The following is a 21,001-nucleotide window of genomic DNA, read 5'->3' on the forward strand; positions in this document are numbered from 1 at the left end:
GTCTTTGTTGCATTGTTCAGAGGTGTTTGTCTCTCTCTCTCGATGCTAAACCCTTAGATGATAGACATAATTTAAAAGACATTCAGATCAATGTAAATGAAAATGCCAACGTACTATACTATGACCTGCTAGAGTGCTGAGACGACATTGTTGAATGAGCTGTGTGTAACCTGGGCAGTTATAGAACACCCGTCCCTCTTCTCCTACCATCGGCTTTTCCTACAAGGTATCACACAGCCAAAGATCAACTGCATGATAGAATGAGGACAAAGAAAAGATTGCTGCAACCACACGCACGCGCGCACGCACACACACACACACACACACACACACACACACACACACACACAGAGACACAGACACACACACAGATGAATCACACAGACAAGACAGACTGGTGGCATTTGACAGAATGCAATTTGAGGATGAGTGCTTGGAAGTTTGCATAGGAAACGTGTGCAGTGAGCACATGTCCAGCTTGTCAAATCTGCCTCGTCACTATTCACTGGCTTCTTCACTTCATTTGTTTATGCTCACGTGCCATCATTTGTTTGGGCCTTGTGCTCGGTTTCTTTCCCATGGTGCAGCCGAGGGCACCACAAGCCCAATTCTAGTCAGTCAGTCAGTCAGTCAGTCAGTCAGTCAGTCAGTCAGTCAGGTAGCGCTATGTGAGCTGTTCCTTTGTGAGGAGCTCTCTAGAGGGCATCTTCTCTCATCTGTGGGCTAATGTCACTCCTCATTGGAGTGCTTAAAGGCCGTTTCACACAGATGCGGTGCGAATGCGGAGGCAGAATGCGGTACTTTCCGCATCGCAACCTATACACACAGGTCCGGTGCGAATTATTCTCGCAGTCCCATGTTCATTTTCCGTCAGCGGAAAAACAGTGTTCAGTGTAACCAGTAGTTGGTGTCCCTCCCGGGCTCCCGTCTAGTAGGACCGCACCGCATACTTCCGCAATTATATTATTATATATAATAATTATAATAATATAATTATTATAATTACAGTATTTATAAGAGCCACAACTATCCATAAAGGAGCCTGATAGAGCGCTGTGAATGGATCTGCTGCTCCTGTTTCTCCATCCACCACCCCCTCCCTTCTCCTACCACAGCGTTGTTTGGATATTTCCCAGAAAGCTTTGAGGCGCCGGCGGCGGCATAACTTTTTCAAATCAGGCTAAAAAGTGTTAGATAGAAATAATATTTATTTTTAACACAACATGCAATTCTGGAATATTTAAATATTGGACAAAATGAAATGAAATGTAAACCCTAAGAGAAACACACATACAGTGAGAGATGTGAAACATTCTCGAATTTGCTGCCAGAGCTGCAGACGGGTCCACCAATCACCTCGGTGAGGATCTGTGCTTGTTAATCAAGTTTGAATCAAGGTTTTTCTAGTTTTTCTAGAAAGACCAGTTTGTCACTCCGGTTGTACAAGTACACTTGTGTGAAATTCTTAGGCCAGGAGGCTCCACAGGAAATCAAATATAACAAGGAGCAGAAAAAATCAACGTGTATTGTAATATACTAGAAATATCGTATGCTCATTTCTAGCGAAGTGTGCTTCGTGCTCTACTGTGTACCGCGTGGAGCGGAACCCCTCTGTCTTATTCTAGTAGTGAGATGAACATAGCATAAAAGACACAGAAAACACACAAGAACAATAGGAATATAAATATGAAATAGAGTTAGAAGGTAGAAAAACAACCAAAATAAACACTAATGGCAGTGCAAGCTTGGACAATGGCAATGAAAGTAGCGAGAGGTACAGTACAGTTCCATATTGTTATGTATCAAAGTATTGCACTTAGTATGACTATCAGTCAGTCATATTTTACTTCAAACTTGTGCGAGGTAATCCAAAACACTCCAAACGTGTGCGAGGATTTAGAGCCTCGGGCCAGATTTATATGGGCACCTGAGGCCGTGCAGAAGCTGTTGGGCCTTTTTAACAGCAGTAGTGGTGTGGCTGGCCCACGTCAGGTGGATAACTCCCATGTACCAGTGGACTCCAGTTTGATTTGCGCACTTTACCCCCCGAGTCACATTCTTGCCATGCCATGGCATTTGGGGGGAACAAAAGAAACTTCTCTGGGGTAAAGTGGCAAATGGAAACTGGCTGGGGTAAAGTGTGAAATTGAAACTGGTGACCACTGTACAAAGCTGCGATTGCCTAGAAATGCAACTGGATATGGCCCTCATTAGTGTTTTCCAGCAAACTATAATCAAACAAATTGCCCTAGTAAAGCAAACACAATAATCTCTAATGTGTGTGTGTGTGTGTGTGTGTGTGTGTGTGTGTGTGCGCGTGTGCGTGTGTGTGTGTACGCGACTTGTCTGTGTCTGTAGGTGGTGGTAAATGGTGTGGGCCCGGCCAACGACCAGGATACTGAGGACACAGAGCTGATGGCCATCTACGCTAAAGATAACCAAGGAGGGGAGAAGGTAACTAGAGAGAGAGGAGTGGAGAAGCACATGGCAGCCCTCACTCGGTTTTGCTATTCAGTCTAGCCTAGCCAGTGCTACAGTAGCTTTCCCCCAGCTAAGCCTCCGACCGCGGAGACTGACACATACAGTAGTCAGATGGTTTAAAAGCTTACACACAGGCTTACACTGACTAATCCATGTGTTTCACTGCTGTTATTTAAACCATTTTGTTTACCCGGAATGACCACTGTGTCATTATTATTTTTTGCTTACTTCCCGTTCTCTGCTTCCCTTCCTCATGTTTTCCCCTATACTGGCCCATTTCCTCTATGTTTAAGTTCAACTTTACTTTATTGTCCTATGTCGTGGTTAATAATAATAATCAATAAAAACATGGTAAATGATGACCCCCAGTTGGTGATCATCATAAGCCAAACATCCACCAAAATTAACAGAAATCACTGATATTTTTAGGAAAGCATTAATGAATGTATGTCCCCTTAAAAGACACTATCCGCATGTAACCTGTCAGTTTGATACTCCTTACTATGATGTATTCTATTAATTTAACAAAAACATATGAATAACAAAAACATACCAGCCAACTCTTAATTTTGAAAGGTGGAGTTTCCACTGCAGTCTTAGTCTTATGAATAGAATACAAGGGACATTTTAATCACAAGGCTCATCTCAATTCCAAGCTGCACAGAAACCGCTCATTAAAATGTCACCGCACAACAGCGCCACCTTGGACCCAAAGCCTTCACTTACCCGACCCGTCTGTCTCCCCTCTGACTCACTTGTTCTTTTCCTCTTCTCTTTGATCCTCTCTCTCTTCTCTCGTTGTCACTGTGACTCTGCACTTTTCTTCCCGGGAGAGTAAAATCATCAATGCTTTCATCCACTCTGTCCTTATCACTTTCTTTTTTGTATCTCCCCTTTTTTCATTCATACCATAACTGTCGCTCCGCTTGGGCATGTTCCTCACATCCACCTGACAGGTGTTCCCTTTTAAGCCTCACATTATACAGCTACATTAAATTAAATACATACATTTAATCTACAGCTGTTGCCCATTAAGCCTCACATTATACAGCTACATTAAATTAAATACATACATTTAATCTACAGCTGTTGCCTATTAAGCCTCACATTATACAGCTACATTAAATTAAATACATACATTTAATCTACAGCTGTTGCCTATTAAGCCTCACATTATACCGCTACATTAAATTAAATACATACATTTAATCTACAGCTGTTGCCCATTAAGCCTCACATTATACAGTTGCATTAAATTAAATACATACATTTAATCTAGCATGACATCAAAATGCCACTGAAATAGAGCAACAACAAAAGTGAATTAAGGAAGGCATTCTTGTGTCAGGGAAGTAGGGGTGTCCCAATCTTTTTTTAATTCATCATCAATTCTCAACTTCCCTTTTTGTTTGTAAGTACTGTAAGAGCATGTTTTATTATCATTATTATTTTAACTTATTTTTGTTGATGTCACAAAGAATAAGAATATTAAGAAGTTTTTATTTGTGCAAGTTTAGCATGAATAAATGTGGCTTCAAAGGTGTGCCTTTGTGTGTAGTGTACTGTTTAAGGGTGTTTACGTTATTGCAATCAGTTGATACAACTTTTTCAAATATGAAAACTACATAATCTTATACACTTTATTCTGCTCTCATGCCATCATTTGCTACACCGCCTTTCTTACCATACTGGAGTACATCCTGAAATCTTCCTGTTGTATGTACTGAATTGAGAATCGATTTTGAATCGAGAATCGTTTTGAATCAAGAATCATTTCTAAATAAAATTGTGACCCCAGGAATCGAAATCGAATCATGAGAGACCCAAAGATTCACACCCCTACAAGGATTTTCAGATTACAAGGCTATGGGGTGTTCCGATCGGCAGGTAGTTCCCAGCGAAGTGAAGTGGGGCACAGGGTATTCAGATGCAGGGTATTTCAGACATGGCTGAATACCCTGTGCCCCACTTAGCTGGGAACCACCTGCCGATCGGCTTCGGAACGCACCCTATGATTAGCTGTGGTCTGCAGTGAAAGTTAGTTTGTGCTGGTTGGCTGACGCCACGCAAACCAAAATCCTGAATTTAAAACCGATCCCTTTTCTTCTCTTAGTTAGTTAAAATTGGCTAAGTGGGTTCCGGGTGCATGGTGTCAGTCACGATTTGTGTTGGAAGTGATGTCATCAGTGATGTCACTTGAGCAATTGTGATGGCATCAGTGATGTCACTCGAGCAATCGTGATGTCATTAGTGATCCTTCCTGGCTGAGGCATAAGTGGTGGGACTATACTGTAAGTCGCCACCCTAGAAGTCAAGCTATAAAATGCACAAACACTTTAAAAATGCCAGAAATGTATCAACTATTTCCATAATGGTTCCGTGTGTGTGTGTGTGTGTGTGTGTGTGTGTGTGTGTGTGTGTGTGTGTGTGTGTGTGTGTGTGTGTGTGTGTGTGTGTGTGTGTGTGTGTGTGTGTGTGTGTGTAGAGCTCGATGTCCGAGACGTTGGATAGTACAGACAGTATGGATGCCAGGAGGATGGACATGATCTATACCATTGAAGACACCCCACCCTGGTACCTGTGTATATTCTTAGGCTTACAGGTAAGTACACCAACCGACAGACCAACATGTTCTTTATAAAGCAGTGTGGCCTGTCTCCTTTAACAGCCATTGTTGGACTGGTGGACATGTTTTCAAAACTTTGCTATACATGAAAAATCACACCCAGGTGTTTTATTTATTTCAAATACCGTAAATTCCGGACTATAAGACGCACCGGTCTATAAGCCGCGGGACCAAAATTGACTATTTTTTTCTTCTATAAGCCGCACCGGACTATAAGCCGCGGGTGTTTTGATGTTTAATTACCATGTGAAAGGGTTCGTGCACAGAGAGGAATGTCGGGAAAGAGATCGCTGTTTGGGGAAGCTCCCATTTATTAACATTTCAACAAAACAAAACAAAAGTCAGGTCACTAATCCCCAGACAAAATCACACAACAATAGGCTACCGTATATGTGCAGCAAACCTGTAACCAGAGAAGTCAAGTCACTAATCCTCGTCTTCCTCTTCTTCCTGCGTACTGAAACCACCAAAGTCCTCATCTTCAGTGTCGGAAACGAACAGGTTCAGGGTGGCTTCGTCAACCACTCTCCTCTCTCCTTCATTGTCACTCAAAACCAACGAAATCCTCTTCATCACTGTCGGCATCGAACAGCCTCTGAAGCCTCTGACGGCCCTCAGCGCCAGCTGTGGCGGCGTCATCCTTTTCATCCCGCAGCAGTCCAGCGTTTTGGAACCCGTTGGTGATTGTGGATGTTTTCACACTCCTATAATATTCCGTGATCTTCCTTTGTGTGAATTCGCCGAAGTTTGTGATTTTCTCCTGGTAGTCGGGAGGGAGTTGTTCAGTAGTTCTCCCCCGGACGGACAGTCCCTTTCGTCTCATGAATCGGTAGCACCAAGATGGCCCACCTCTGAAATGTTCAATTTTCATCTCGGTGGCGATTGTTTTGGCCTTCAGTCGGATCTGCACCGTGGAAACGTCTCGGCCGTCTCCTCTCTGGGTCAACACCCAGTCCTCAAGGGAATCTTCAAGTTCCGGCCATCTGCTTTTGTGGCCTCTGAAGGACTTTTTTGTCTTATTACACTGAGACAGTTCCTGCTGCTGCTGCTTCCAACGTCTCACCATTGACTCATCGATGCCCAGGATACGCGCTGCTGCTCTGTTTGTTTCTTTTAGTGCGAGTTCGACTGCTTTCAGCTTGAAAGCTGCGTCGTGTGACTTTCTGCGTACCTTCCCCATGGTAAGTGAGAGAGAGACTGCTTGTCTTGTTGTGATTCCGGGCTGATGAACTTTGCTTACCGTAATTACCATATGTAAGGGTTCACGCACAGAGGGGATTGTTGGCTGTTTGAGGAAGCTCCCATTTACCGTATTACCGTAACATTTCAACAAAACAACATAACACAACACCTTTGTTTATTTCGACAGTGCACACAGTGTCCGCGGTGTGGTGAAAAGAGGGCAACAGAGGAAATTAAAACAGAAGTGGATTTATAGGTAGAAAGAGTGCTAAAAAAGAGAGATTTTTTTTTTTTTTTTTTTTTTTTCTGAAAAAATCCATAGATAAGACGCACCGTTATATAAGCCGCAGGGGCCAAAAAACGGGAAAAAAGCCGCGGCTTATAGTCCGGAATTTACGGTAGTTTTAATTCGTTTTTAAACAATACAAACAAGAAAAAACAAACCCCGTAGAAGACAGACAATACAAAATAGGTGCAAGGTTGCATGATGTCATACATGTATACAATCTCCTGAATAATTGTGATGCAATGACAACCAAGTGTAAAAAAAAACAAAAACAAACAAACAAACAAACAAAAATAATAGAGACAAGGAAAGAACAAGAGGGGGTGGGAAGAGGGTAGGGTAGAGCTGTTAGGGGCTACTAATCTAAAGTTCTTGCGTCAAATTCCTTATGGTAATAATCTAAGAAGGGGTGCCAAGTCTAAAACACCCAGGTGTTTTAAAGGTCCTATCCGTAAGTTTGGCCGGAAAATAAATGTTCACAATGTGTTTTCTATTAACAATGAGTGACTGCGCCTTTCCGTAACTTAAAAAAACGAGCCCAGCCGGGTCTCTCTGCGTTCACCCATTGCAAAGATATTGCAGGATTTTCATGCTGGCCACAGGTTATACTTACCCTTTCCTGAACTGCGTACAGTCACATTATCAATCTGTGATGGAGAGTAGCAAAACCAAGATTTGCTTATATGAAAATATCTTGGATTATTGCTTTAAAATCAGAATAAATTGCTGTAGGAGACACTTAATATTTTTAGGCCACTTGGGGACATCAAAATCATGTCAAACTGAGTAGTGGCCACACACACTCACACACACACACACACACACACACGCACACACACACACACGCACACGCACACACACACTGACCCTGCTGCCCCGTGTGTCTCCCCAGCACTACTTGACGTGTTTCAGTGGAACCATAGCAGTGCCCTTCCTGCTAGCCGAGGCAATGTGTGTGGGCTATGACCAGTGGGCCACCAGCCAGCTCATAGGGACCATCTTCTTCTGCGTGGGCATCACCACCCTGCTACAGACCACTCTGGGCTGCAGGTACAGACACACACACACACACACACACACACACACACACACACACACACACACCACCCTGCTACAGACCACTCTGGGCTGCAGGTACAGACACACACACACACACACACGCACACACACACACACACACACACACACACACTACCTACCACCATGTCTAGGTTGCGATGAAAGCATTATTGCAAGGCCAGTAAGAGGTATCCATTACCAGTAATCCTGTGTCTATGGGAAACATTGAGCTTCTGCCGGAGGTTATATTGAACTGGATTTCATTGATTTGCTTCATAGCTCACCCTTTTTATAGGTGGTACATAATGTTCTCGGTCTTTCTCTCCCTCACCTCCTCCTTTATTTTCTACTCCGTGTGTGCGTGTGTGCGTGCGGGGCATGGAAATAGATGCTTGTCTGTTGGTGTTTGTGAAAGGGTTCCCAGAAACGGTAAAGGTACAAGAAGGACAAACCTTGTCTTTACTTGTCACAATGCACCAATGCATGCCATGCACATACGCATGGATTATATACACACACACACACACACATACTGTACATGATTAGAGGCGCCGTGACATTTCTCCTCTGCATTTTTCCCATCCTGGCTGGTTGCTCCTCCTCCAGGAGGCTGGACGGGAGCGGTGGGCAGCTGCAGTGAAGGACCAACTTCTTCCAAGCGCTGCTGGTCAGATGACGATCATCTGCATGTTTTTAGTGGGGGTCCCTGTTGATGTAATATGGCGGGAACCCCAGGGTAGCACGGGGAGAACATGCAAACTCCACACAGAAAGGCCCTTTTCACGAGATAACCCACCTGGGCACCAGGCAGCGAAGGCATGCCCCCAGTGCCAACAGTGTCCCAGGCAAGAATCAAACTCGGGCCCTTCTTGCTGTGACGCGAGAGTGTGAGGCAAGAACGCTACCCACTGCGCCACCGTGCCCAACTTGAACATTTGAAACTTGAACAGTTGAATGTAGAAAATATCTTGGAATTCAATTTAGTGATGAAGTCATATCATCTTTAAGACTTTTTTACAAGAGAGGGAAAATCTGGCTGATTCCCGGCGCCGCAGTTGCCTAAAGGGTCTTTTATTTGGATCTTTTCAACCAGAATGTAACGAGCTGAGAACATAAAAGTCCTTGTTTCGTTCATGTGACGGCACTGGTAGCTTTCTTTTCCCCACACTGCCATATCTTTGTCACAGCAAATAACCAGAGGGGGAAGTCTCTGCTTGTGCCTGTACAGTGCATACTTGTCAGTTGGGAATAGCCCACTCTAGTTTATCCGGTGTAGTCTGTTCTGTTATTTCTCTTATTTGGTTGCTTCTTTGAGTAAAATATAGACATGAGATCTATTTCACCTCAACTCACCCCAGTGAGTGCTTACACAACTTCCTCTCCTTTTTACCGTTCCTGCTCCTTTCTCTGCTCTCACCCTGCCTGGAGGTGTTCAGTCTCTCCTTGTTGATTCGCAGTCCTGGAATGTACCCTTTCTGTCTAATTCACACACCGGTGCGCAAAGTTCTCTCTCTCTCTCTCTCTCTCTCTCTCTCTCTCTCTCTCTCTCTCTCTCTCTCTCTCTCTCTCTCTCTCTCTCTGTCTCACTCAGGCTCCCCCTCACTTGTCTGTGTTCAAAGTAGGGATTCAGCTGATTCAACCCAGTGGGTTAAATCCCACCCGTCATATCTCAGTAAAATAGCCACAGACAAGAGACATTATTACCTGGCTGTTACCATGGATATTATCCCTTTTATTTCCTCCCATCGCTGTTTTCGATGGAAGCCGCGTGTCATGTTGGCGTGGGGTGTGTGCTCCGATTCATAAAAGAGGGAACAATCCAAGCTTTTTAATCTCTCCATTGCCATCTTTCTATTAGACCTAATCTTTCCATCGTGACGTGGCAGATCCACAGTTTCTCATTACTGAGCCCCGGGTACAGCAGCTGCTGCTCTGGCCACAATTTTATTTGTAATTTTTTTGATGCCTGCCTGCTGGCCTTGACTGATGAACGTGTGCAAACACAGTCTGTCTATCTACTTTCTACTTCCAATATTCAGCATACAGTACAGCCTTGAGACTGACTCTTTTTTTATAGACCCACATGCACATGCTGCTCACTATGAATTGGTTGTTTGTCGAGTCATCCCATAGACGGGATTAGATTGAATAGTCTTTATTGTCCCTGAGGGGCAATTTGGGTTGCATTGCAAACAGTAGCCCGACACAACCGATACACACCATAAAATAAATAAACACAATGCATAAATTAGGGCTGTCACTTTATATTCGAAATTCGAATTTAACTTTGAATGTGGGGGAGGAGGGCATGTTCGAATGTATAATTGTTTTTTTCTTTTTTTCTTTTTTTATTAACCAAAATTAACCAACTGCTGCTTGCTGGTAATGTTAATCCCATGTCAGAAAAAGTCTCCAGATTTGTCGCGTTAGTCTCTTCTGAGAAAGATTGTCTCCAGGGTCTGAAAAGTTGTCTCGAGTTGGATGCAGCCAAGTTTGTGAGGCAGTGTTGTGACTGTGAGCGTCCAAGCTAACACGTCGGGCCGATGCCCGGTGGCCTGGCCATATTCGAACATTTTGCGGACAATTGAAGTTCATTCAAACTTTATTTTGGGAAAAAATGACAGCCCTAGCATAAATACACATAACATACAGTAGATGTCATCATAATAAAGTTGAAATTAGATATAAATCACTAACAGTTCATCAGTCCTTAAAGTGTGTGTGTGATAGCAACTGGGCCTACAGCTTGTTTAAAACTGAACAACTATGGCAAACTCTTAAAGGATAATTTTGTTTTTTTTTCAACTTGGACACATTTTTTTCAAATTGGTCCAGTACTCACCGAGATAGCCTTGTTTACATCTGGAACAATGTGCTCAAACAACTACACAGTGTACTACACAGGGCAATCGCACACCGCATCGTCAATACACGTTCGCTAATAAAACGGTTTGTTTTGGGCTGGGAGGCTCAAACTGTCAATAGTGTCTGGCAACATGGACTCTATATATATTTAGCTGATTGATGTTGAGCCAGTTCACTTTTCCACTTCTCCCTTGGGACATGGAAGAGTCTCCAGCACAGCGCTGTTGATGAGACGAGAGAGGGGAAATCCTCTGTGGTGACACAGTGCGAGCTTCGCTGTCTTGCTGGTTGCCCCTCTTATCTCTCTCTCTCTCCTTGCCTGCTCGTACGCCCCAGAGAATAATATTCATGTAGGAGTCGTCTCCATGCGAACAGGTGAGGAGAGAGAGAGAGATAGGAGCTGCAGACAGAGGGGCAACCAGCAAGACAGCGAAGCTCACACTGTGTCACCACGGAGGAGTTCCCCTCTCTTGTCTCATCAACAGCGCTGTGCTGGAGACTCTTCCATGTCCCAAGGGAAAAGTGGAAAAGTGAACTGGAAAAAGCGGCCAAAACAGAGGGACTGAATGGGAAACTATCCATCAATCAGCTAAATATATATAGAGTAATTTCCATGTTGCCATGGTGGGTTAAATAAATTACCTATCCATCTTTATATCGATCACTGTCTGCCAAGAAACTCAGAGGGATGGGGGAAAATGAGCCAGAGAGGACGAGATGAAGGGAGGATGACCAGCATTCTCTGTCACCTGCGCAACATGTGGAAGGACAAGAGATTGACATGTAAAAAGAAAGGTAGAATAAAGTGCCAAAGTCACGCCCGCTTCCGGGTTCGGCATCCGCACCAAGGGATTTAATCCGCCATTCATTTTTCCATCCATAGACAAAATGTGTATAAAAAATTGTTTTACTTGGTCAACCCAAGCGATTCAGCTATTAGAATCAGGGGACACTATATAACATTTCTCTCTGAAAAAACTAAAAAGATGCGGATGAGATCCGTTGGTGTGGATGCCGAACCCAGAAGAGGGCATGACTTTGGCACTCTAGTGGACAGGTGATGTGCAAAAGAAGAGGGAGGCTTGATATTGGGGGGGGGGGGGGGGGGGGGGCAACGAAGAATACCTGGGAAGCAAGAAACAAGGAATGAAACAAGGAAGAAGGGTGAGAAGTGTTTGTGATGGTTTGGCGCTCTTAGAGGAGAGGGCTGCCACAGCAGTAAAGTGTGATGGAGTGAGGGGAAAAACGCTCGCCGTATGGTTTGATGAGTCATACTACATACATACTCGCATCAGAAAGGGCACACGCACTGTTCTAGGAAAGGTGACGTGTGTGTGTGTGTGTGTGTGTGTGTGTGTGTGTGTGTGTACGTACGTGCATTTGCTTTTGTTAAGTGCGCAGCTGGCATCACCTGCTGGCATCACCTGCAGACAACGTGATTGTGGGTAGCAGATTGAGGCTGGAGATAATTTGGTGTCCATGTGCTTTTGTCTGGAAATGGCTCACTCTTCTCATTTTTCCTGCCTTCCTTTTCTAATAAAATCTTGTTTGACCTTTATTTCTGCAGGGGGGGTTGACTGTTCAAGATACAATGCTTCAGCATGCGCTGGGACGCGTCATCAGTGATGTTAACTGGGGTCGTAAGGTGTTTCGGGTCTGTCCAACATCATACACCCTCGCCCAGTAGACCCAGCCGAGGCCGATTAAGAACCCGATCAGCCTTCCTACTCTTTCTGCAGCGTTGGCCGCGGAAGGGTTGATCATGCCCAATCCGCTGCAATAGAGCTAGTGCTACACCGCAGCATTGAAAGACCCTTCGGTGCATGGAGGGCTAAGGCTCTGTGGGTTTCTCCCGGCCGCGCTCCTCCTTCGTCTCACCAGACCCTCCCAAAAGGCAATCCTACTATGCCGTACCATAGACAAAGCGGATGCCTCAGGACCCCAAGGGGGCCTGTGCGCTGCACGTCATTCGCCTGCGGCGAACACCTCGCTCTAGCCTGAAGGACCCCAGGCCGCGCAGATCTTTATACAGCTTTTCAGGAGGCTAATCCGTAGCGTTTGTGGATTTCTCCCTCACGAGAGAGCCAGGCTGGGGTGCTAACCCATCCTGTACCGGGTGCCGTCTCTCCGGCCGTCAACTGTCTCTCCAGCTTGTCACCAATCTATACTTGGTTGTCGAAGAATACCTGGGAAGCAATGAAACGAGGAAGAAGGGTGAGAAGTGTTTGTGATGGTTTGGCGGTCTTAGAGGAGAGGGCTGCCACAGCAGTAAAGCGTGATGGAGTGAGGGGAAAAACGCTCGCCGTATGGTTTGATGAGTCATACTACATACATACTCGCATCAGAAAGGGCACACGCACTGTTCTAGGAAAGGTGATGTGTGTGTGTGTGTGTGTGTGTGTACGTACGTGCATTTGCTTTTGTTAAGTGTGCGCAGCTGGCATCACCTGCTGGCATCACCTGCAGACAATGTGATTGTGGGTAGCAGATTGAGGCTGGAGATAATTTGGTGTCCATGTGCTTTTGTCTGGAAATGGCTCACTCTTCTCAATTTTCCTGCCTTCCTTTGCTAATAAAATCTTGTTTGACCTTTATTTCTGCAGGGGGGGTTGACTGAGCATGTCATGACTTTTATTTCTGCAGGGAAAGTTGACTGAGCATGTCATGACTTTTATTTCTGCAGGGGAAGTTGACTGAGCATGTCATGACTTTTATTTCTGCAGGGGAAGTTGACTGAGCATGCAGCTTTTCCAACAGTGAGAGATTTTGATTCACATACAGGCAATCAAACTGCCAGTCTTCTGCTCACACAGCCCTTTCTTCAACTTCAAGGCTACTGCCACTCCATTGAGTATTTGTGATGTTTGTGTGTAGGACAGCTATCTTTGCTGCACCATCGAAACCAACAAATGTAGTCTTCTATCCATTTTCAACATACAGGTGTTTTTTTGGGTGCATGTGTTTTTCACTTCCTCTTTCTTTAGAGCACACAGACATTTCCTTGTTCCCTTTTTCAGTGCTTACAAATCATTTGCGGCTGTCTTTAGCATTTCCACTGATTTGACATTTCTGCACTTCTGTTGTCACCACTCATTATAGCAAATGTATAACAAGAATGGGAGAGCACACTGTAAACTATAGTTAACACTTGTCTTAATCAGTCAGTACATCAGTATATCGGTGTGTGTGAATAGTGTTTGGATCATGCATTGGCAACAGATAGCGGATCTTTGTTTCGTTCTTTCTCTAATTGCTTTCAGTAACTGGTTTTACTGCCCTGCCTTGTATTTTAGAGACTTAAGGTTAGTAAAGGAAGGCCAGGGGCAAATCTAACACTTCATACAGTTGATACTTGATATCCAAATGAATGGGGATCATGCTTGGTGCCTGCTGCACAGGAATAGCATGCTCTCTCGATTCCAACACTACTGAGGGGACATTCAGACCAAAAGCGTTTTTGGAGCTGCCAGCGTCTTTCTGCAATTCATTCTCTATGTAAGGACGCGCTAGACGTGTTCCTCTTTTAATGAACGCACCTGGGGTTTAAACGCTGGTGGCGTCTCGTCTTTTTGGCGGAGCGCTCTGGGCGTTTTAAAGCTGAAAAAGTTGTGAACATTAGAGGAAAAGCGCGCTGCTCGTCTTTTCCACTCCTCCTACCTTCTCTCCTCCCGAGGGATTCTCGACCTCCGCTGCTGCCAGAATTGGCAATAGTCCGGCTTTTATGTTGACAGTGAACAACATCAAACAGACAAAACTAGCTGGCTACCGTCCGTGTGGTCGTTGTGCTGCTATCTGTACTGCACGCGACTGCAGGGGGGAACAAAATGGAGTACAAAAAAAACGCTTCGTGCGCTGTGTTTTGTGCACAATGGAAGCGCTCTCGACATGGTTTTCATAGCGTTCTGACTGAAAAAAAAACGCTTTTGGTGTGAATGTCCCCTAATGGCATTTTTCATCCAAGTGATGTCACTTAGTGGTTATAGAGAGAAACACTCCTTGCTACTGAAGTTAACTTTGACAGGCCGTTGGTGTGCATGTATGTGATTCTTCAGGCTGCTATAATGCCATTTCTGATGTGTCTCCGTGTGTCCAGGTTGCCTTTGTTCCAGGCCAGCGCATTCGCCTTCCTCGCCCCAGCCAGGGCCATTCTGTCACTGGACAAATGGAAGTGTAACGATACAGGTAATCTCCCTCTGTCTCGCACTCTTGCAACCAAAACATTAACGAGGGCCGCCGCCACTGGAACACCTAAATGGATTGGAAGTTGGAAACCCTCATTAACGTTTTGATGGCACCTCGCACCTGTGCTACTTCCTGCCTTTTATACACAAAAAGGGCTGCTGTGAAAAAGCTCAATTAAGGTGTCCTCAAATGGGATGAGCTAGTTTTATTTCAGTGTGCCCCAAATGTAATTATTGACTGACTGGAGTCATGATTCATGTTTTGAGCTCATCAACTTCTATCTTTTCTTCTGGTGTCTCGTCTCTCCGTCACATTTCCATGAGCAGCGATTCCGGTCATTAACGGCACAGAGCTCCTCCACACAGAGCACATCTGGCACCCCAGGATACGAGAGGTGAGGAAGACAAAGGAAACGGTGGCAGAGGCTTGAAGGGTGGCTCGTGGGGGCTGTATTCATGGAGGAAAGGCACAAAAAATAAGAGGAAATCAAAACGGGGTGGAAGTTGATGGGTTAAAAGACATTGGGCTAAAAGGCGTTCATGACGTGTTGAAGCCAAGATTAATCCACCTGCTTTTAGATATGGAGAAATGAAAGGAACTGAATTCAAAGTAAAAGTGAACTTAATGGCCAACTGTCATCCAATGTGTGCATGTCAAGTTTTTCTGTTCTTTTTTTGAATGGGTAAGTAACCAAGTAGGAACATGTGACTTCCTTTGTATATGGCTGCAGGGTGTTCATATTGTGACCAGAGCTGTTCATTCACATTACCCTTTCCTGAGGCTCGTGTAAGCCATTTGAGTAACTGTTTTCTGACGCGTGTACGAGACTAACTCAATCAGGCCCAATCAAATTGTTGAAGAGAACATCGATAAGCCGAGGGCAGCAGGAAGGTGGTGGCAATAAAATGTGAGCGAGAGGAGAAAACACAGAGACCGATGGAGAGAGAATGAGGAACAATATTGTCACTCAGATGTCTCAAATGAGATACTATTCTGAGAACTCTCTATCTCATATGAGTAAAAGTCATATCATTCAGTTTGATTTGATCTCAGATATACTGTAACTCAGGATAGCACAACTGTTGTTCATAATGTTTTGCAAATAAATGTAGTTTGATTACAAGAGTTAGTTATTGAATAAATTGGATGACAGAACCATTGACTGTATATAAATGTGGACAACGCCTTCCGCGCTTCCTCCCGCTGTGCAAAAGTGAAGCCAAAATATCTTGTTTCTGTAAGCCACCAGATGGCGATCAAGATGTTTTGGCTTCACTTTTGAGGAGCTGTCATGATGTCCATATTTTATACAGTCTATGGGTCACCCTGATTGGCCGACAGCACCAGCAAATACACCTGCTGAGTGCAAGATTTCCAGTTCAAATGCTGCAAACTTGTCTGGAAGGATTTTAGCAATTGTTTAGTGAGGGGAGCTGTGATGCATTGACTGATCATATACAGTATGTATATAAGGAAACATGAATAAAACATCTTAAGCCAATAATTGACAGATGCATTAAGATAACCCATGCCAGTGTTTCACACAGAATTCAAATCTACTTGTGGTGGTCCGTTTGGCCGGGGGTGATGACGCACTGCAGCAGTGTGTCATCACGGGTCAACTGCTACTGTCTGGTTGTTTCAGCCTTTGTTGTGTTCTGTTCACTCTGCCCCGTCCCCAGATCCAAGGGGCCATCATCGTGTCGTCTATGATCGAGGTGTGTATCGGAGCGCTGGGTCTGCCGGGGCTGCTGCTGAAGTACATCGGACCTCTGACCATCACCCCCACCGTGGCCCTCATCGGCCTCTCTGGCTTCCAGGCCGCCGGGGAGAGGGCTGGAAAACACTGGGGCATTGCTATGCTGTAAGCACAGACTTCCCGTGCAAAGACGCAAAGAACCACACATAAACGCATGCATAAACAGAAACACTTAATGATTCAGGGGAAAAGGAGGGCGACTCTCCAGCTTGCTGAAAAGCACAAACACAAACTTTTCAACCAAACAACAGCACATTTCAAACTTGTATCCAAAGCTCGACTTTGGATCCACTTCAAAGCTCTGATGAGCGGGTGGTGTTGACACCAGATCCTGCTGTGTCATGGCTGTTTATACAGTAGCTGGAGGAGCTCGCTTCTCCCCATGCTTCAGATATCTGCTGGGAATTGCTCTGATTTGCTCTTTCCTAAACAGTTAAGCTAATCGAGCTAATCGATTGGCCCGAGATGCCTCTGGGGTCTTAGACAGACCTATGGAGGGGTAGAAGTAAATCCCTCAGTAATGGTGGGGGATTAGGCAAAGCTGTAAATGCAGGCATGTTCATACTGGATGAGTTCTGCCCAAAGTTCCTCATAGCTCCCAGGAGAATTATGAAGAATGAGAACATGTCAACATGACTATTGTTGTTTTTTTTGTCTCTGTAGGACTATCTTCTTGGTACTGCTCTTCTCCCAGTATGCCAGAAATGTCCAGTTACCTCTACCAGTCTACAAGGCCAAGAAAGGCTGGACCTCTTATAGGCTACAACTCTTCAAAATGTTTCCTGTAAGTACATAATACCCTCATTAAGCTTATTGCACCTATTTTGTCTCACAAAATCTAGCTAAGCTCCGCCGCTCTTTCCTTTTCTCAGAAAAGATTCCATTCTCTCCTTGATGAAGTTGTAACCTCCCGTTTCTTCACGAGCCCTCCCACTACTAACAATTTGGTTCCCAAATACTCCAACCCATCTCATCTCTGTCTCTGCAGGAGGTTAGGTTTCCCCTCTGCATGCTAGTGTGCAGTGTACAAATCAGGCCTTTTCTGCCCTCTGCTGGTGATACAGTAAATAACAGCTGGTGGGTCGTAAAGGATGTCACATTAATGCAGTGTCACATTAAAGTTACAAAATCAGTCTGATTTATCGCTGTCTCCCCAAAGGGCATCGCATGATGCTTTGCTGTTCATTGGGGTGTTTACGATAAGAACTTGTGTTTATCGCGGTCAGCCTTAGAAAATGTGGACTCCTAAACCAGCTCTTTGCATCACTTATTTCCCCTCATGCTGTGCATTAAGATGTGTTAAAATGATAATTTGAGGGAGGTTTCTCAGCGAGTGTGTGTGTGTGTGTGTATATATGTATATATATATACTGTATAATGTGTTTTTTCTTCTCTCTCTCTCGCCCCCAGATCATCATGGCCATCCTGGCGTCATGGCTGCTCTGTTTCATTTTCACCGTCACTGATGTTTTCCCACCAGAGAAGGACAAGTATGGTTACTATGCCCGCACAGACGCACGCCAAGGCATCCTACTCGCTGCACCGTGGTTCAAAATCCCGTACCCCTGTAAGTGTGTTGTTGTTGGAGTGGAAGGGCGTGTCAGTGAGGCTGGTGTTGTCTTGTCCAGCCCGGCTGCAGGTAGCCGTGGTATGGAATGGTTTGGTCTGCATCTTTGTGAGCATTTTGGTATCCAAGTCAATCGGACTCTGGCTCTTGTTTTTTATAGGTTGTTCCCTCACTGCCCCCCGTCGCTGTGACTGTCTCTCTGTTGGGTCAGACGTGTTGTGTGTTTTAACTCACCTTTTTATTGTTATTGTCTTGTCTTGATAATGTTACACACACACACACACACACACACACACCCCTACATCTCACAAATTTTGATATTTGTCCCTGGCTGTGAGGTAATAATCATCCTTAGAGCGATATGGCATAGTTAGGTTGGGCCGGATCTACTGTATCTATACAGTGTATAATCATATCGAACACCAAAATCTTCAAAACAATAGTTAGTCTAGACAAAGTATGGCATTTTTAAATCAAGATTGTGTAGGAACCTTGCAGTTTACGACATTGGCACAGTGAAGCCCCGACCAGTGGCAACAAAGTGAAATATATTTTTGCGATATTTGGTGTTCAGATGAAGCTGTTTCTCAACAGTACGACTGGTGCTGTGCTCTTGCCCATGCAGTTCAGTGGGGCCTTCCTACAGTAACGGCTGCAGGGGTGATAGGCATGATGAGCGCGGTGGTGGCCAGCATCATTGAGTCTATTGGAGATTACTACGCCTGCGCCCGCCTCTCTTGTGCCCCTCCACCTCCCATCCATGCAATCAATAGGTAATTCTGCAGTTCATCTGCCTTCCTATTCTCTCTGATTCTCTACATACCCCAGAAATATTTGTAGGAAGCATTGACCATTTTATTGTCTTAAAAATAATCTGATTATTTCCACCTGCCCTTTCCTCCTGTCTCTGTAGGGGAATATTTGTTGAGGGGTTGTCCTGTGTGCTAGATGGTCTTTTTGGGACAGGCAATGGCTCCACCTCCTCCAGTCCCAATATTGGCGTGCTGGGGCTCACTAAGGTAACACACAGCTGCACACAAAGCTTATCCAATCAAGCGCAGCTTTCATTCCGTCTCTCACTTCCTGACACACTCAGATTGGTTTCCTAAACCCCTGCTGGTCTTTGATTGGTCCTCTAGGTGGGCAGCAGACGTGTAATCCAGTACGGGGCAGCTATGATGCTGCTGCTGGGGCTTGTGGGTAAATTCAGTGCACTGTTTGCCTCGTTGCCTGACCCTGTCCTGGGAGCTCTGTTCTGCACCTTGTTTGGTATGATCACAGCAGTGGGACTGTCCAACCTGCAGTTTGTAGACCTCAACTCCTCCAGGAACCTCTTTGTGCTGGGCTTCTCCATCTTCTTCGGCCTGGTGCTGCCAAGCTACCTCAAACAGAACCCACTGGTCACTGGTGAGTGGAGAGGAGAGACACCCAGATGCCTACAAACTGAACGCATATTTCAGCCAACTACTAATCTCTTCCCTCTCAATCTCTATCAGGCATAGTTGAAGTTGACCAGGTGCTGAATGTGCTCCTGACCACCGCCATGTTTGTAGGTGGATCTGTTGCTTTCGTATTGGACAACACTATCCCCGGTAAGTCTTTAAATCCATTCTTCACTATTAAGCTAACACTGTTAAGCCTCAATGTTATGGCTTGCAAAAGGTCCTGCTGTTCCTGTGCAGTTTGATAGCCCATTTGTAGTTTTTGAGATAACACCCAACCAGAAGGTTATGCAAGGAGGCGCACCTGCCATAAAGAAACATTATAATTCAGTGGAACAGGCATGGTTACATCTTCCTGCTTGTGACTTTGAACGTTTCAACTGTGAACAGCCTGTCTGAGTCTGCACACCGTAATACATCTATCTCCCCCCCTCCCTGCCTTCTCAGGTTCTCCAGAAGAACGAGGCATCAAGAAGCTGAAGTGTGGGTCTGGACCCAATTCAGCAGAGCTGGAAGGGATGAGGTCTTATGACCTGCCGTTCGGCATGGACTTCATCCGCAGGCATCCCGTCTTCACGTACATACCAATCAGCCCCACCTTCACAGGCTACCAGTGGGGGGCGCTACGGGGAGCCTGCAGGAGCAGGATGGGCGAGAAGGGGACAGGGGGAATGGGAGGGGAAGGAGGCACAGCACCGGCGGAGAGCGGGGTATAGCGAACGGGGGAGAGCGGGGTATAGCGAACGGGCTGGATGTGGGGAGCAAGGGAAGGTACACTAAGATACACGGCTGAGAGAGTGGAGGAGAGAAGGGCTGCAGGGTTTGGGAATGTGTGGAAGCAATGTGATGCGCAAACCCCTGTCATGTGATTCCTTTTCTTTAGCCTGCCTCTATTCCCAAGTCTATTCATGCTGTTTTGAGCATGGTCTAGCAAGTCACAGCATGCTATGAGAGATGTCATCATTCACAGACGGGTCAGGTGGTGTGTATGCATGTGTGTGTATGCAGCACTTCATAACGGGTTTGTGCTTTGATTTATTTGCACTCTCCTTCACTGACCCATGTCAGATCAAAACATCGCCAGTTAGCAAAGCCTTTTTTGCAAACCTGTATAACTCAAGGAATTTTGTAAAGCATAATATTATGTTAAAAGTACATTTTGATTATGTAAATTGAGGATTATGCAAAATTGCACTGTAAGAATCATTACCCTGTAGACTCATTATGCAACCACATTAGAGATGCGCAAGCAGGCACACATACATACACACACACCAACCAACACCAAAAGTAGCGCCAGTGTTACAATGCACGTAAACTGTCAAGGTCATGCAGATAGATGCAAGTGGCTTGTCGGTTCTCTTTAGCCATGCACGTGTTTGTTTTGACGTATCTGTTGCCTGAGTTCAAGCAGAGAATATTACCCTGCACCTCGCATCTCCATTTCTTTAGGGAGGTCCTCAGACACCCGTTGAATCGCGGCACATCAAATCAGCTCATCATCTCATGGGATGAATCCAAAAACAAATGACTGACATCCCCAGGCCCCAGC

The 21,001-nt window shown here is 45.2% G+C and overlaps 1 protein-coding gene across 1 annotated transcript in view; it reads left to right on the forward strand.

Annotated features, from left to right (window-relative positions):
* The window catches only part of slc23a2 (solute carrier family 23 member 2), a gene marked incomplete at its 3' end in the record, with an annotated part of 43,070 nt that extends 22,905 nt beyond the window's left edge, over positions 1-20,165 (forward strand). The window contains exons 4-16 of the mRNA XM_083644085.1: positions 2,359-2,454; positions 4,967-5,083; positions 7,468-7,625; positions 14,593-14,681; positions 15,008-15,075; positions 16,364-16,545; positions 17,104-17,224; positions 17,851-18,007; positions 18,633-18,780; positions 18,921-19,026; positions 19,147-19,414; positions 19,504-19,599; positions 19,897-20,165. Of these exons, the coding sequence (XP_083500211.1) occupies positions 2,359-2,454; positions 4,967-5,083; positions 7,468-7,625; positions 14,593-14,681; positions 15,008-15,075; positions 16,364-16,545; positions 17,104-17,224; positions 17,851-18,007; positions 18,633-18,780; positions 18,921-19,026; positions 19,147-19,414; positions 19,504-19,599; positions 19,897-20,165 (1,875 nt within the window). The remainder of the gene's footprint in view (positions 1-2,358; positions 2,455-4,966; positions 5,084-7,467; positions 7,626-14,592; positions 14,682-15,007; positions 15,076-16,363; positions 16,546-17,103; positions 17,225-17,850; positions 18,008-18,632; positions 18,781-18,920; positions 19,027-19,146; positions 19,415-19,503; positions 19,600-19,896) is intronic.
* Positions 20,166-21,001: the final 836 nt, after the last annotated feature.

The sequence above is a fragment of the Poromitra crassiceps genome (genome assembly GCF_964638095.1).
Source record: "Poromitra crassiceps genome assembly, chromosome: 10".
NCBI lineage: Eukaryota > Metazoa > Chordata > Actinopteri > Beryciformes > Melamphaidae > Poromitra > Poromitra crassiceps.